The sequence below is a fragment of the Ranitomeya imitator genome, chromosome 2, assembly GCF_032444005.1.
Source record: "Ranitomeya imitator isolate aRanImi1 chromosome 2, aRanImi1.pri, whole genome shotgun sequence".
Classification (NCBI taxonomy): Eukaryota; Metazoa; Chordata; class Amphibia; order Anura; family Dendrobatidae; genus Ranitomeya; species Ranitomeya imitator.
In genome coordinates this window covers 33,985,114-34,003,515 of record NC_091283.1, presented here as the reverse complement: position 1 = coordinate 34,003,515, position 18,402 = coordinate 33,985,114, and the positions used below count along the sequence as shown (strand labels likewise).

At 43.9% G+C, this 18,402-nt stretch overlaps 1 protein-coding gene across 1 annotated transcript in view; it reads left to right on the top strand.

Annotated features, from left to right (window-relative positions):
* The window catches only part of LOC138666196 (mucin-2-like), a 37,701-nt gene extending 19,373 nt beyond the window's left edge, over nucleotides 1-18,328 (top strand). Inside the window, exons 5-9 of the mRNA XM_069754436.1 lie at nucleotides 3,066-3,161; nucleotides 4,100-4,777; nucleotides 14,249-14,344; nucleotides 16,812-18,149; nucleotides 18,279-18,328. Of these exons, the coding sequence (XP_069610537.1) occupies nucleotides 3,066-3,161; nucleotides 4,100-4,777; nucleotides 14,249-14,344; nucleotides 16,812-18,149; nucleotides 18,279-18,328 (2,258 nt within the window). The remainder of the gene's footprint in view (nucleotides 1-3,065; nucleotides 3,162-4,099; nucleotides 4,778-14,248; nucleotides 14,345-16,811; nucleotides 18,150-18,278) is intronic.
* Nucleotides 18,329-18,402: the final 74 nt, after the last annotated feature.

Below are 18,402 nucleotides of genomic sequence, written 5' to 3'. Positions count from 1 at the left end.
GGTAGGGTTAGGGCTAGGGTTAGGGGTAGGGTTAGGGCTAGGGGTAGGGTTAGGGGTAGGGTTAGGGGTAGGGTTAGGGCTAGGATTAGGGTTAGGGTTAGGGCTAAATTTAGGGTTAGGGTTGGGGCTAAATTTAAAGTTAGGGTTGGCGCTAAATTTAGGGTTAGGCATCTTTCATACTTACGTCGGTACGGGGCCGTCGCAATGCATCGGCCCGACATACCGACGCACGTTGTGAAAATTGTGCACAACGTGGGCAGCGGATGTAGTTTTTCAACGCATCCGCTGCCCAATCTATGTCCTGAGGAGGAGGGGGCGGTGAGAAATGGCGGATGCGACGTACAAAAAAAGTTACATTGAACGTTTTTTTGTGCTGACGGTCCGCCAAAACACTGATCCAGTGCACGACGGACGCGACGTGTGGCCATCCGTCACGATCTGTCAGCAATACAAGTCTATGGGCAAAAAACGCATTCTGCAGGCACATTTGCAGGATCCGTTTCTTGTCCAAAACGACGGATTGCGACGGATGCAAGTGTGAAAGTAGCCTTATGGCTAGGGTTAGGGTTGGGGCTAAAGTTAGGGCTAGGGTTGGGGCTAAAGTTAGGGTTAGAGTTGGGATTAGGGTTAGGGTTTGGATTAGGGTTGGTATTAGGGTTAGGGTTGGCATTAGGGTTACGCTTGGGATTAGGGTTAGGTTTGGGATTAGGGTTAAGGTTAGAGTTGTGATTAGGGTTGTATTGTGATTAGGGTTAGGTTTGAGGTTAGGGTTGAGATTAGGATTAGGGGTGTGTTGGATTTAGGGTTTTGATTAGGGTTATGGTTAGGGTTGACATTAGGGTTGTTTTGGGGTAAGGGTTGTGATTATGGTTAGGGTTAGTGATTAGGATTATGGATCAGGTTGGGATTAGGGTTAGGGGTGTGTTGGGGTTAGGGTTGGAGCTAGAATTGGGGGGTTTCCACTGTTTAGGTACATCAGGGGGTCTCCAAACACGACAGCCAATTTTGCGCTCAAAAAGTCAAATGGTGCTCCCTCCCTTCTGAGCTCTGCCGTGTGCCCAAACAGTGGGTTAACCCCACATATGGGGCATCAGCATACTCGGGATAAATTGGACAACAACTTCTGGGGTCCAATTTCTCTTGTTACCCTTGTGAAAATAAAAACTTGGGGGCTACAAAATCCTTTTTGTGGAAAAATATATATATTTTTTTATGACTCTGCATTATAAACTTCTGTGAAGCACTTGGGCATTCAAAGTTCTCACCACACATCTAGATAAGTTCCATGGGGGGTCTAGTTTCCAAAATGGGGTCACTTGTGGGGGATTTCTACTGTTTAGGCACATCAGGGGCTCTCCAAACGCGACATGGCGTCCGATCTCAATTCCAGCCAATTCTACATTGAAAAAGTAAAACGGCACTCCTTCTCTTCCAAGCTCTGCGGTGCGCCCAAACAGTGGTTTACCCCCACATATTGGGTATCAGCGTACTCAGGAGAAATTGCACAACAACTTTTGTGGTCTAATTTTTCCTGTTACCCTTGTGAAAATAAAAATTTGTGGGCAAAAAATCATTTTTGTAGAAAAAATGCGATTTTTTTTTTCACGGCTCTACATTATAAACTTCTGTGAAGCACATGGGGGTTCAAAGTGCTCACCACACATCTAGATAAGTTCCTTAAGGGGTCTAGTTTCCAAAATGGGGTCACTTGTGGGGGGTTTCCACTGTTTAGGCACATCAGGGGCTCTCCAAACGCGACATGGCGTCCAATCTCAATTCCAGCCAATTCTACATTGAAAAAGTAAAACGGCGCTCCTTCACCTCCAAGCTCTGCGGTGCGCCCAAACAGTGGTTTACCCTCACATATGGGGTATCGACGTATTCAGGAGAAATCGCACAACAACTTTTGTGGTCTAATTTCTCCTGTTACCCTTGTGAAAATAAGAATTTGTGGGCGAAAAGATCATTTTTGTGTAAAGAAAAGTGATTTTTTATTTTCACGGCTCTACGTTATAAACTTCTGTGAAGCACTTGGGGGTTCAAAGTGCTCACCACACATCTAGATAAGTTCCTTAAGGGGTCTAGTTTCCAAAATGGTGTCACTTGTGGGGAGTTTCCACTGTTTAGGCACATCAGGGGCTCTCTAAACGTGACATGGCGTCCGATCTCAATTCCAGCCAATTCTGCATTGAAAAAGTCAAACGGCGCTCCTTCACTTCTAAGTTCTGCGGTGCGCCCAAAAAGTGGTTTACCCCCACATATGGGGTATTGGCGTATTCAGGAGAAATCGCGTAACAAAATTTATGGTTACATTTCTGTTTTTACACTTGTGAAAATAAAAAAAATGGTTCTGAATTAAGATGTTTGCAAAAAAAAGTTAAATGTTCATTTTTTCCTTCCACATTGTTTCAGTTCCTGTGAAGCATGTAAAGGGTTAATAAACTTCTTGAATGTGGTTTTGAGAACCTTGAGGGGTGTAGTTTTTAGAATGGTGTCACACTTCATTATTTTCTATCACATAGACCCCTCAAAATGACTTCAAATGTGATGTGGTCCCTAAAAAACAATGGCGTTGTAAAAATGAGAAATTGCTGGTCAACTTTTAACCCTTATAACTCCCTAACAAAAAAAAAAAATTTGTTTCCAAAATTGTGCTGATGTAAAGTAGACATGTGGGAAATGTTATTTATTAACTATTTTTCGTGACATATCTCTCTGATTTAAGGGCATAAGAATACAAAGTTTGAAAATTGCAAAATTTTAAAAATTTTCGCCATATTTCCATTTTTTTCATAAATAATCGCAAGTAATATCGAAGAAATGTTACCACTAACATGAAGTACAATATGTCACGAAAAAACATTCTCAGAATCAGCGGGATCCTTTAAAGCGTTCCAGAGTTATAACCTCATAAAGTGACAGTGGTCAGAATTGCAAAAATTGGCCCGGTCATTAAGTACCAAATTGGCTCTGTCACTAAGGGGTTAAATAATAAATGTATAATAAAGGTAAACATTATACAAAATTAATGCTGATAACAATCCTGTGTTCTTAACAAAATGCAGAAAAGAAACACTGCTGGTGCCTTCCTCGACACTGCAATCCGACTATGCCCAACCACAACCATTATAAGTGCCGCCTCATCCCGTGTGACTGTCCACGTAAGTGAGATTCTCTCCAAAGATTCAGCTTCTGTTTAAACTCACTGCATAATAGATATACATTAACCCTTTAAGGACACAATCAATTTCAGGCTATATGTGAAGACCTTTTTTTCCTTTTTTTTTTAATCTCTGTTTTAGGGCTCATACTTTTTTTTGCAGAATGAGCCATATTTTTTATCACAACAATTTTACATACAGATCCTTAACTCTTACTACTTTCTGTGGGAAATGATAACTAAAAGGAATTTCGGCTCTTGCTTTTTGTGAGTTATTTATTACATATCGGGCAGCTTAAAGCGAACTTGGCGGTGGTTAAATGTAAAATGTTCCATTGTGTGCCAGAGTTACTTAGAGTAATTTACCGGTAGTAGCATTGGGATCTATGAGCCTGACTTAGATTTCCCTGGTAATCTGCCCCCAGAGCTCATTTTAAATGAATGGTGGCATCTCCAGTGTGAGACATGTGATGACTGACAGTCTGCCCTCCTGATCTACATGTCTCATACTAATTATGGCCCCTGTCATTTCAAAAAAAATGTTGGAGGCAGATTATCAGGGAGATCTATGTCTGGCACATAGATCTTTTCCAATAATTTACATATTAAGAAAAGCTTGCTTTTCTCTGGAAAAAGACATTAGATTGCATATATCAATCAGTATATCAGTATGTCAAGAACTGTGGGGGGATCACTATGGTACATAAGATTGTAGAAAGATCAGTGAGTAACAGGTACTTTCAGCAGTAACTGAGTAGAGTTAGTAATAGATCTTGTACCAGACTCAAGTTAAGCAAAGTTACATGTCATCATCACCTATGTTGAGCATGTCACTGTCCATGTCACATTTGCTTTGTGCTCATTGCCCAACATCACATCCTCATTTTTGATTGGCGTCAAATAACTTTTTTGTTTGCTTGTTTTCTTTTCTCGATTTAGGCACTACTACTACACTAAGCCCAAAAACTACAACCGTGTCCTCTACCACCACAGAACGGCCAACAACTATAACCATGCCAATTACTACCACAGAACAACCAACAACTACAACCATGCCACCTACTACCACAGAACGCCCGACAACTACAACCATGCAATCTACTACCATACAAAGCCCAACAACTATAACCATGTCAACTACTGCCACAGAACAACCAACAAGTACAACCATGCCATCAACTACCATACAAAGCCCAATAACTATAACCATGCTATCTACTACCACAGAACAACCAAGAATTACAACCATGCAACCTACTACCACACAAAGCCAAAGAACTACAATCATGTCATCTACTACCAAAGAACGCCCGACAACTACAACCATGCAATCTACTACCACACAAAGCCCAACAACTACAACCATACCATCTACTACCACAGAACGCCCGACAACTACAACCATGCAATCTACTACCACACAAAGCCAAAGAACTACAATCATGTCATCTACTACCAAAGAACAACCAACAACTACAACCATGCAATCTACTACCACACAAAGCCCAACAACTACAACCATGCAATCTACTACCACAGAACGCTCAACAACTACAACCATGGCATCAACTTCCACACTAAGGCCAACAACTACAACCATGCCATCTACTCCTAAAGGTAATTTACTCAACTTACTAAACTTGCCAGAAGGGTATTAGCTCTTCAATCTTACTATCTGGATTATTTCCAATGGAAGAGGTTCTCCACCAAAATTATTTTTCTGCTAAATCATAGATAAATAGATAGATGGATAATAGATATATACTAGAAAATAAATAGATAAATGATAGATTAATAGATATATAAATGGAAAGATAATAGATAGATAGATAGATAGATAGATAGATAGATAGATAGATAGATAGATAGATAGATAGATAGTAGAAAAAAAGGAACAGCACAACTTTTACTTATCTTTATGTGCAGGGCCTCAAGTAACCAGTCCAACGATTGCTCCAAATTCACAGATACTCAAAAAAGAGGCAGCACTCCATTGTTAAGGTGAAAAAATGTGGAAGGTTTAATCGACCCACATAGCCGGGCGACGTTTCAGCTCCATCTGAGCCTTTATCAAGCACTGCTTGATAAAGGCTCAGATGGAGCTGAAACGTCGCCCGGCTATGTGGGTCGATTAAACCTTCCACATTTTTTCACCTTAACAATGGAGTGCTGCCTCTTTTTTGAGTAGATAGATAGATAGATAGATAATAGATAGATAGATAGATAATATATATAAAGATAGATAATAGATAGATGATATATAGATAGATGATAGATAGATAATAGATATAGTAGATAGATCGGTGATAGATGATAATTAAATAATAAAAGATGATAGATAGATATATAGATAGATAGATAGATAGATAGATAGATAGATAATCGATAGATAGATTGTTCTCATAAGAGAAATTGACATGCTGAAGCTTGGAAACCTGCACCACAGATGAGTTTATGCAGCAGACTATAGAACACAGTGGGGGTAGGATTTCTATTCATCCCATCCCTTGTGCTTGTACTGTACTGAAAGCAGGTAAACGGACGCAGTAACGGTCAGAAGAAAAGCAAGGGTTAACAAAGGGATTTAATATAACAGCGTTACTCCACACAGGGAGAGGGTAAATGAAAGATAGGATGATAAAACTGTGTATAATAAACTTAGGGGCAACAGGTGTATAATAAGGTAAGCGAGAGTTCAAAGGTATCAAACTTATCGATCCGGCGTTGATCAGGAGCAGTCAATGAGATGATAGCAGTGGTGTCCCAGCCTGAATGCTTGAAGAATCCAGTGTTGTCCTGGTTCAGAAGGGGAACTGGATTCCGGTGTTGTCGGTGGTCCTGTGATGTCCGGTCGCAGGTCCTGGGTCCTGGGTCCAAGGGGAGATCCTTTTGAGGAGGAACAGTCCTTTCTTTTGAGGGTCGACATAGCACGGGAGTATGCGGGAGCGGATAAATCAGGCAGCCGCACTTTGCGGCCTGGTAGTCCCATCTGGGAGTGTGTCCTCTACGGTCTAGTCGCAAGGAGAGATCTCTCATGCTCAGTGGTATTACGGGAGTCAGCACTGTCAGCGATCTCTGGAAGCATCTACACCTGGAGTCTCTGGTAAGCTTCCGTAGGCCACTCTGGCTTGGGCCTACTTTGTCCTGACCATGCAGCGCAGGAGGGCTCACACTCAGCCCCTGCATACTACAGCTTCCCGCCAAAACTGGACCTGTTCCGGCAGACTGTTACCCTTTTATGTCCTCCACGCTCCCTGGTCTCAAGTTCAAAGGTCGGTCCGAAGAACTAAACTCTCCCCCCTGCAACTCGGGTGACAGCATCGGTGGTTCTGGACTCATCCTGGACAAGGCACACCGAGGCCACCTCTCCACCTTACATTCTCCCTTTATGTGTGCTTGCCATTCCACGGGTGAGATTTCTTGCAGCAGGTGTTTGCATTCTTTTATTCCTTTCACAATTTGTCTCCAGATGAAATTATGCTGATCAAAACAGTTAGGGGGTCTTCCTGTGGTTGAGCATTCAGAGCAACATAAACTGGGAGTCTCTGTCAAGTCCTGGGAAGTGGTTGGATTTGGTTAGACCGACAGGGCTGGGGACATGCCCAATTCAGGTAGAACAGTCATTTCTGGAATTACAGGAGCCTCAGGAGTCTCAGGTGTCTCAGGTGTCTGTTCTTCTTTCTCTCCCACTGGCATATTCCTCTTCCTTGACCTGAATTAATGGAGGGCTTCCAGCAGTAGGAATCTCTTCTTTTTCTTTTACAATTGGATCATGGGATACACAAGGCCAGAGCATGTTTCAATGCACCATACGGGAAGGGGCACCTTCTTCTTCTTCGGGTCAAATTTCGTAGACTGGCCCTCCACGGGGGACCCGACGTACAACCGGGAGTGGCGTTTCATCCCACTGATAGCCGAGCTTGTTTCGCGGATGTTTGTCTCTCACCAGCACCCAATCTCTGGCCTGTAGAGCTGTCCCTCTCAGTGAGGCCACTGCAATATGTTCCAACTCTTGAAATCAATGCTGATGTTCTCACAACCAGTTAGACACCCCCGTCCGTGGGTAGTCCTCCTCTGGGTCCAGTTCCAGCTCAGTAATCTCCTAGCCCGACCTGCCAAAAAGTAGGGAGTAAGGTGTGTGTCCCATAGTGTTATGGACTCATAACATCACTTGTTACATACCCACACCAGCTCTGGCATAAATTCCGGCCAACGGGCCTTACGATCCTCCTCCAGAGTCCTTAACATTTGAATGAGGGTGCGTTTGAAATGTTCACAGGCTCCGTTGCCCTGAGGATGGTAAGGGGTTGTCTGCAACTTTTCAATCTGGTATAAGCGATGCAGCTCTTCCATCACTTTCTCCAGGAAGCAGGCTCCCTGATCTGAATGTATCCTCTTCGGACAACCGTATACTTGGATGAAATTTTTACAGATGGCATGAGCTGCAGTTTTGTCTCGAGTTGGGGTCACTACTGCAAATTTAGTAAAATGAACCACCATCACCAGAAAATGATTTTATCCTTGGCAGGCTGGTCCAATCGTTACATAGTCGATCATCAGTATGTCCATCGGGGCTGAGATCACCACAGTCTGGATAGGGGTTCTCTGTTCTGGGGGCTTGGACAGCTCACAGGACTTCTCTCTCGTTCTTGCTGGGCAATTGTTGTTGGCCGACCCAAAGCCAGATCTGTGCGAGTTAACCATCTTCTTTTTGGATCCTTACTAGTGTTGAGCGATACCGTCCCATACTTGAAAGTATCGGTATCGGATAGTATCGGCCGATACCCGAAAAATATCGGATATCGCCGATACCGATATCCGATACCAATACAAGTCAATGGGACATCAAGTATCGGAAGGTATTCTCATGGTTCCCAGGGTCTGAAGGAGAGGAAACTCTCCTTCAGGCCCTGGGATCCATAGGGATGTGTAAAATAAAGAATTAAAATAAAAAATATTGATATGCTCACCTCTCCGGCGGCCCCTGGACTTCACACTGCTAACCGGGAGGCTTCTTTGTTTAAAAAGCGCGCCTTTCGGACCTGTGAATGACGTCCCGGCTTCTGATTGGTCGCGTGCCGCCCATGTGACCGGCACGCGACCAATCAGAGGCCGCGACGTCATTCGCAGGTCCTCAATTCCTATAATTAGCAGTTTTGTGAATGAGAATGACGTCGCGGCTTCTGATTGGCCGCGTGCCGGTCACATGGGCGGCACGCGGCCAATCAGAAGCCGGGACGTCATTCACCGGTCCGAAAGGCGCGCTTTTTAAACAAAGAAGCCTCCCGGATAGCAGCGTGATGTCCAGGGGCCGCCGGAGAGGTGAGCATATCAATATTTTTTATTTTAATTCTTTATTTTACACATCCCTATTGATTCGATACCGATACCCGATATCACAAAAATATCGGATCTCGGTATCGGAATTCCGATACCGCAAATATCGGCCGATACCCGATACTTGCGGTATCGGAATGCTCAACACTAATCCTTACCCATTCATCACGAGACTGTCTCAGTATACTTTTTTTGACATCCACCTGCCCTTGGTCCTGCGTTGCTGCCAATGTCCAGACAGTACCCCGGAAGACAGGAATTTCCTCATCCTCAAGTCCTATATCCCTATTGGGACCAGGCTTTTCGTGTGTGACTCTGGACAATGCGTCTGCATGGGCATTTTCGGCTCCTCGACGGTAAATGATTTTATATTGATATTTTGCCATCCTTGCTACCCAGTATTGCTCTAGGGCCCCTAATTTCACATTCTCAAGATGAGCCAATGGGTTATTGTCAGTACGTACAAGCACTTTGGACCCTGCCAAGCATTCTGCAAATTTCTCGGTCATAACCTACACCAGTGCCAGTAGCTTCAACTTGAATGAGCTGTAATTGTTGGGATTTCGTTCGGAGTCATGGAGGGAGCAACTTGCATATGCAATCACCCATTCTTTTCGATCTAGGATTTGTGACAACACCGCTCATAGTCCTTGAAGGCTGCCATCCATATGCAGAATGAAGGGCTGTGAAAAGTTAGCATAGGCCAACACTGGTGCTTCCGTCAGGGCAGTTTTTAGAGTTTGGAATGCCTGATCTTGCTGTTCTCCCAACTGTATCTCCCGATTCTTTGCCCTGGATGGGATGCATCAACAGTTCCTGCAGTGGATTCACGATGTGTGTGAAATTCTTCACAAACTGTCGGTAGTAGCCAGTTAGTTCCAAGAAGGTCCTTACGTCCATTACTGTCTTTGGGGTGGGCCAGTCTAGTACCGCTGCAATCTTTTTTGACGATGGTCTCACCCCTTCAGCCGAAACCATATGCCCCAGGTATTCAATCTGGGTATGGAACAGATGGCATTTGGAAGGTTTCACGTTTAGGCCGTGTCCTTAGAGCCGGCTCAATACTTGCACTAATCGTTGGAGATGATCATCAAATGTGCCAGCACAGACGATTATGTCATCCAGATAGATCAGCATGGCTTCGAAATTCACGTCCCCCAGACACTTCTCTATGAGCCGTTGAAAAGTTCCCAGAGCATTCGCCAGCCCGAACAGCATTCGGTTAAATACAAACAGCCCCATTGGTAATACTGTATAAAGGCCGTCTTTGCTCGGTCATGCTCCGACATTGGTACCTGCCAGTAGCTACTTGCTAAATCCAGTGTGGAGAAATTCTTTGCATGTCCCAGGGCAGAGAGAGACTCTTCTACATGGGGCAGCGGATATGAGTTTCGAACGGTACAGTTATTTAACTTGCAGTAGTCTATGCAGAATCAGAGGGTTCCATCTTTCTTTCGGACAAGGACAATTGGAACAGTCCACAGGGCTCTGGCTTTCCCGGATCACGCTGTTCTGCAACATCTGGGAGAGCATCTCTTTCACTTCCTGATATAGTTGTGGAGGCATCTGCTGATAGCGTTCTCATATAGGTGCTGCTTGCCCTGTTGGGATCTCGTGGGTTATGGCGGTGGTACAGCCAAAGTCATCTTCATGCTGAGCGAACACATCCCGATAGCATCCTAATAGGATTTCCACTTGTTGTATCTGACTAGATGTAAGCCCGGAAAGTTCAGTTGATCAAGGATTTTTCGTCCCTCTTTTTGCTGTAATGTCTCTGACATGGACAGAGCTTCTATGACTACAATCCAAGGATCTTCCTTTTTTGCGGTCAATTGGACGGTCTGGGGTAACATCAATTCTTCTGGCATGCCGATGACTTGGGCTATCTCACTCTTGGGAGGCAAGGTAAGCGGTTCTTTTCTCCGATTTATACAGTGTACTTGTACTTTTCCTTTGCACACAGTAGCCAACGTTCGTGTGACTAAGAAACCTGGTGGAAAATTCTCCATGACGGCTGGCTCCAGTTGTATCTCTACCCCTTCCAGGGGCGTGCAGGCCTGGACAGGCAAGGATAGCACAGTCTACCCAAGGGGTATCTCCATTCTGCCTGCAGCTGGGGTGATTACTTTTCCCAGCACTTTCCCTTTTCTGGAGGAAGCCTCAGAGCCTCCTAGTTTAACAGGGGGCGCTGTGGAGGCCGTCTCTATTGTGGGCAGGCCCAACCCATATGCCCGAGCTCACCACATAGAAAACAGGTAGGGAGTTCTTTCAGCCGAGCAGCACTTCCTCCCAGTCTCGACTCTGAGTAGGTTTTGGTCCCAGGGGTACTCAAAGAAGACACTTTCCTCTTAGTTTCCGTCAGATCCTCTCTCATGGCTAAGATTTCTCTTTGCAGATCTTCGGCCCAACCTGTTTCAGTCGCTGAGCTCACAGCTACCTCTCCACTCCAAATCTTCGCCACTGGTACTGCCACCCGCTGCTCCTGCTCTCATACCCGCGCTTCACCAACCACCTCTGCAAATGTCATGTTTGGGTTCACTCTCAAGCTCTCTCGTAGAGCCTGTTTAAGCAGAGTGTCTCTCAGCCCGGTCACCAACTGATCCCGGACTACTACGTCAATGGGGCCTATCCCCACCCCTCCTTTTCTGATCACGACTGTGTGAATCTCCTGTAACAAGTTCATGTACTGGTTCACTGTCTCCCCCTCCCTTTGAATCTGACTACACCGGCGTGACCTCAACTCTCCTACATCTGTGGGGTCCCCATGTGTCTCCTCTAGTATATGTAAGACCTTGTCAAACATGTCATGCTGTCGGGGGATCTCAACATTATGGAATCTTTGGCCCCTCCCTCCAGTGCTATTATGGCGATCTTCGCCTGCAGTGCAAGTACCATAGGGTGCATGTTCATCATCCCCCTAATACATTCAGTCCAGCTCCACAGCATGGTATTGTTCCCATTAAAATTTGGCAAGTTAGTTTGCATAGCCCCTAAGGAGATATTGGACCTGGGGAGTGCTCCAGACGCTCGATCTGCCCCTTCCGAACTTGAAGACTGCATCCTGCCGACTACGCCAAGTAAGAGTAGGTACACGGATGAGGTAATGGTTGGAGGCAGAGCAAGGGTTAACAGAGGGATTTAATATAACAGCGTTACGCCACACAGAGAGAGGGTAAATGGAAGATAAGATGAGAAAACTGTGTATGATAAACTTAGGGGCAATAGGTGTATAATAAAGTAGGGGAGAGTTCAAAGGCATCAAACTTATTGATCCGGCGTTGATCATCATGAGCAGTCTCTGAGATGATAGCGGTGGCATCCCGGCCTGAATACTTGAAAAATCCAGTGTTGTCCTGGTACAGAAGGGGCATTGGATTCTGGTGTCGTCGGTGGTCCGGTCGCAGGTAATGGGTCCTGGGTCCAAGGGGAGATCCATTGGAGGAGGAACAGTCCTTTCTTTTAAGCGCCGATACAGCACAGGAGTGTGCGGGAGTGGATAAATCAGGCAGCCGCACTTTGCGGCCTGGTCGTCTCATCTGGGAGTGTGTCCTCTACGGTCTGGTTGCAAGGAGGGATCACTCATGCTTAGTGGTATTACGGGAGTCAGCACTGTCAGCGATCTCTGGAAGCGTCTCCGCCTGGAGTCTCTGATAAGCTTCCGTAGGCCACTATGGCTTGGGCCCACTCTATCCTGACTGTACAGCGCAGGAGGGCACACACTCAGCCCCTGCCCACTACAGCTTCCTGCCAACACTGAACCTGTTCCTGCGCACTGTTCCTCTTTTATGTCCTCCACGCCCCCTGGTCTCAAGTTCAAAGGTCAATCCAGAGAACCAAACTCTCCCCCTGCAGCCTGGGTGACAGCATCGGTAGTTCCAGTGGTTCTCGGTGTACCTTGTCGTCCCGGAGAAGGTACACCGAGGCCGCCTCTCCTCCTTCCTAAGTACATCCATAGAAGCATTAAAAGAGGTTTTCCCATAGATCACCAAATCCAACTAGAATCAGTTTAATTGTAATTGTTTTCATAGTTTTTTAAATATTCATCTATCAAAAAAAAAAAATCTGACGAAACCACTAATCTGTTTGATAATTTTGGCTCAGGTACAATGCCGACAAAAATTTCAAGTACAACAACAACGACTGTGACTACGAGCAAGTACAGTATCTAACATGGACAAATCTTATTTATTTATTACAGGAAATGTAACAAGTTTTTCTTTTTTTCACTAACAGGAATGAATATTAACCGTACTAATATTTATAACCTGTTTTTATAATCACATTGTAGTTTTTTCATTCATACGGTGTCCATGATTATGGAAGCAGCCATCATGCCTGCTCTGTTACCGTTTACTGTACAGCAGCTAAATCTCAGTAAACAACATATAGATTCTGTAGGAGAGTGTAGGAGGCATGCTCTATAACCTGTGCAGAGGTCACCGAGCAGGGTGGGGGAGGAGGTGAACTGTCACATCATCCATTTTAACTTGTGGATTCAGTGTCATTTCTACAGTATATAGAGATTGTATCAGTCATTGTACAGTAGGTAAAGGAGGTGAGCTGTGACACCACCTATTGTGAATGGTGGATCCTGTGTTATCTACTGTATATAGAGGTGTTATCAGTCATTGTACAGGAGAGGGAGGAGGAGAGCTGTGATATCACCTATTGTGAATGGTGGATCCTGTGTTATCTACTGTATATAGAGGTGTTATCAGTCATTGTACAGGAGAGGGAGGAGGAGAGCTGTGATATCACCTATTGTGAATGGTGGATCCTGTGTTATCTACTGTATATAGAGGTGTTATCAGTCATTGTACAGGAGGAGGGGGTGAGCTGTGATATCACCTATTGTGTATGGTGGATCCTGTGTTATCTACTGTATATAGAGGTGTTATCAGTCATTGTACAGGAGGAGGAGGTGAGCTGTGACACCACCTATTGTGAATGGTGGATCCTGTGTTATCTACTGTATATAGAGGTGTTATCAGTCATTGTACAGGAGGAGGAGGTGAGCTGTGACACCACCTATTGTGAATGGTGGATCATGTGTTATCTACTGTATATAGAGGTGTTATCAGTCATTGTACAGGAGAGGGAGGAGGAGAGCTGTGATATCACCTATTGTGTGTGGTGGATCCTGTGTTATCTACTGTATATAGAGGTGTTATCAGTCATTGTACAGGAGGAGGAGGTGAGCTGTGATATCACCTATTGTGAATGGTGGATCCTGTGTTATCTACTGTATATAGAGGTGTTATAAGTCATTGTACAGGAGGAGGAGGTGAGCTGTAACATCACTGATTGTGAATGGTGGATCCTGTGTTATCTACTGTATATAGAGGTGTTATCAGTCATTGCACAGGAGGAGGAGGTGAGCTATGACATCACCTTTATTGATTAGTGGATCCTGTGTTATCTACTGTATATTGATGTATAACTTTTTATTTTAATCCTGTTTGTGATGATAATGAGATGACCAATATTTCACCCACTAAGGACATGGCCTATTATATTATGCATATTGTCATTTCAAAACCCTATTTTTTTCTATTTAGATTACAATTTAAACCAATTTTCTTGCACCATAATATTCCTCTTTCTGTATACTAATTTCCATTAGGAAAATATCCCCTAGAGATGAGAAACTTAACAGATGTTAAGCTCAGCTTAAATAATAAATGTATAATAAAGGTAAACACTGTACGATAATAATGTTGATAACAATCGTGTTTTCTTAACAAAATGCAGAAAAGAAACACTGCTGGTGCCTTCCTCAACACTGCAATCCGACTATGCCCAACCACAACCATTATAAATGCCGCCTCATCCCGTGTGACTGTCCACGTAAGTGAGATTCTCTCCAATGATTCAGCTTCTGTTTAAACTCACTGCATAATAGATATACATTAACCCTTTAAGGACACAATCTATTTCAGCCTATATGTGAACACTTTTTTCTTTTTTTTTAATCTCTGTCTTAGGGCTTATTACTTTTTTTATCAGCCATATTTTTTATCACAACAATTTTTCATATACAGTGGGGCAAAAAAGTATTTAGTCAGTCAGCAATAGTGCAAGTTCCACCACTTAAAAAGATGAGAGGCGTCTGTAATTTACATCATAGGAAGACCTCAACTATGGGAGACAAACTGAGAAAAAAAAATCCAGAAAATCACATTGTCTGTTTTTTTAACATTTTATTTGCATATTATGGTGGAAAATAAGTATTTGGTCAGAAACAAAATTTCATCTCAATACTTTGTAATATATCCTTTGTTGGCAATGACAGAGGTCAAACGTTTTCTGTAAGTCTTCACAAGGTTGCCACACACTGTTGTTGGTATGTTGGCCCATTCCTCCATGCAGATCTCCTTTAGAGCAGTGATGTTTTTGGCTTTTCGCTTGGCAACACGGACTTTCAACTCCCTCCAAAGGTTTTCTATAGGGTTGAGATCTGGAGACTGGCTAGGCCACTCCAGGACCTTGAAATGCTTCTTACGAAGCCACTCCTTCGTTGCCCTGGCGGTGTGCTTTGGATCATTGTCATGTTGAAAGACCCAGCCACGTTTCATCTTCAATGCCCTTGCTGATGGAAGGAGGTTTGCACTCAAAATCTCACGATACATGGCCCCATTCATTCTTTCATGTACCCGGATCAGTCGTCCTGGCCCCTCTGCAGAGAAACAGCCCCAAAGCATGATGTTTCCACCACCATGCTTTACAGTAGGTATGGTGTTTGATGGATGCAACTCAGTATTCTTTTTCCTCCAAACACGACAAGTTGTGTTTCTACCAAACAGTTCCAGTTTGGTTTCATCAGACCATAGGACATTCTCCCAAAACTCCTCTGGATCATCCAAATGCTCTCTAGCAAACTTCAGACGGGCCCGGACATGTACTGGCTTAAGCAGTGGGACACGTCTGGCATTGCAGGATCTGAGTCCATGGTGGCGTAGTGTGTTACTTATGGTAGGCCTTGTTACATTGGTCCCAGCTCTCTGCAGTTCATTCACTAGGTCCCCCCGCGTGGTTCTGGGATTTTTGCTCACCGTTCTTGTGATCATTCTGACCCCACGGGGTGGGATTTTGCGTGGAGCCCCAGATCGAGGGAGATTATCAGTGGTCTTGTATGTCTTCCATTTTCTAATTATTGCTCCCACTGTTGATTTCTTCACTCCAAGCTGGTTGGCTATTGCAGATTCAGTCTTCCCAGCCTGGTGCAGGGCTACAATTTTGTTTCTGGTGTCCTTTGACAGCTCTTTGGTCTTCACCATAGTGGAGTTTGGAGTCAGACTGTTTGAGGGTGTGCACAGGTGTCTTTTTATACTGATAACAAGTTTAAACAGGTGCCATTACTACAGGTAATGAGTGGAGGACAGAGGAGACTCTTAAAGAAGAAGTTACAGGTCTGTGAGAGCCAGAAATCTTGATTGTTTGTTTCTGACCAAATACTTATTTTCCACCATAATATGCAAAAAAAATGATAAAAAAACAGACAATGTGATTTTCTGGATTTTTTTTTCTCAGTTTGTCGCCCATAGTTGAGGTCTACCTATGATGTAAATTACAGACGCCTCATCTTTTTAAGTGGTGGAACTTGCACTATTGCTGACTGACTAAATACTTTTTTGCCCCACTGTAGATTATTAATTCTTACTACTTTCTGTGGGGAATGATAACTAAAAGGAAATTTGGCTTGTGAGTTTTTTATTACATATCGGGCAGCTTAAGGCTGCCGTCACACTAGCAGTATGTGGTCAGTATTTTACATCAGTATTTGTGCCAAAACCAGAAGTGGAACAATTAGAGGAAAAGTATAATAGAAACATCTGCACCACTTCTGTATTATCACCCACTCCTGGTTTTGGCTGAGAAATACTGATGTAAAATACTGACCAAATACTGCCAGTGTGACGGCAGCCTCAAGGGATGAGTAGAAAAAATAGGAGGGTGGTCCAGCTTCTTAAAAAATTCTTATCTGACTTTATTGATCAACATTGGAAATAAGTAAAAAGCTCCTAACAAAGAGGATTTAAAAAGAGAAACCACAGTAGTTTGACAATAAATGGCTTTCCCCAATCACTAACCATGAGTGGAGAAAAAGTTTTGGTGCTATCACTCATATCCTCTGAAAAAAAGGCCAAGAAAGCAAAAATTCTGCCAGGGTATGTGAACTTTTGAGCACAGCTATATATTGGGCATGTCATTGTCCATATTACATTTGTTATGTTCCCATTGCCCATCATCACATCCTTATCTTTAATTGGAGTCAAATAACTTTTTGTTAACTTGTTTTCTTTTCTCGATTTAGTCACTACTACTACAACACAAAGCCCAAAAATTACAACCATGCCACCTACCACTATAGAAAGGCCAACAACTACAATCATGCCACCCTCTACCACAGAACAACCAACAACCATGCCGTCTACTACTACACAAAATCCAACAACTACCACCATGCTACCTACTACCATAGGAAGCCCAACAACAACAACCATGACACCTACTACCATAGGAAGCCCAACAACAACAACCATGACACCTACTACCATAGGAAGCCCAACAACAACAACCATGACACCTACTACCATAGGAAGCCCAACAACAACAACCATGACACCTACTACCATAGGAAGCCCAACAACAACAACCATGACACCTACTACCATAGGAAGCCCAACAACAACAACCATGACACCTACTACCATAGGAAGCCCAACAACAACAACCATGACACCTACTACCATAGGAGGCCCAACAACAACAACCATGACACCTACTACCACAGGAAGCCCAACAACAACAACCATGACACCTACTACCACAGGAAGCCCAACAACAACAACCATGACACCTACTACCATAGGAAGCCCAACAACAATCATGACACCTACTACCATAGGAAGCCCAACAAAAACAACCATGACACCTACTACCATAGGAAGCCCAACAACAACAACCATGACACCTACTACCACACGAAGCCCAACAACAACAACCATGACACCTACTACCATAGGAAGCCCAACAACAACAACCATGACACCTACTACCATAGGAAGCCCAACAACAACAACCATGACACCTACTACCATAGGAAGCCCAACAACAACAACCATGACACCTACTACCATAGGAAGCCCAACAACAACAACCATGACACCTACTACCATAGGAAGCCCAACAACAACAACCATGACACCTACTACCATAGGAAGCCCAACAACAACAACCATGACACCTACTACCATAGGAAGCCCAACAACAACAACAATGACACCTACTACCATAGGAAGCCCAACAACAACAATCATGACACCTACTACCATAGGAAGCCCAACAACAACAACCATGACATCTACTACCATAGGAAGCCCAACAACAACAACCATGACACCTACTACCATAGGAAGCCCAACAACAACAATCATGACACCTACTACCATAGGAAGCCCAACAACAACAATCATGACACCTACTACCATAGGAAGCCCAACAACAACAACCATGACACCTACTACCACACGAAGCCCAACAACAACAACAACCATGACACCTACTACCATAGGAAGCCCAACAACAACAACCATGCCAACTACCACCACACAAAGCCCAACAATTACAACCATACCATCTACTCCTAAAGGTACGTTTCTCAACTTACTAAACTTAACCGGAGGGTATTGGCTCTTCAGTCTCTGAGTTCGCAGATAATGCCCACCCTGTACAAGATAGCTATGGCGTGCAATAAGCAACACCATTCCTGTACCCTCAGGGATGACAACACGATATAGCTATGGAGGATATCCCAATATTAAAACTTAACCTTTAATATTATTAAATTAAAATTCTTGGATACCAACAAAACACCAACATAAACCAAAGTGCTCAAGTGAATC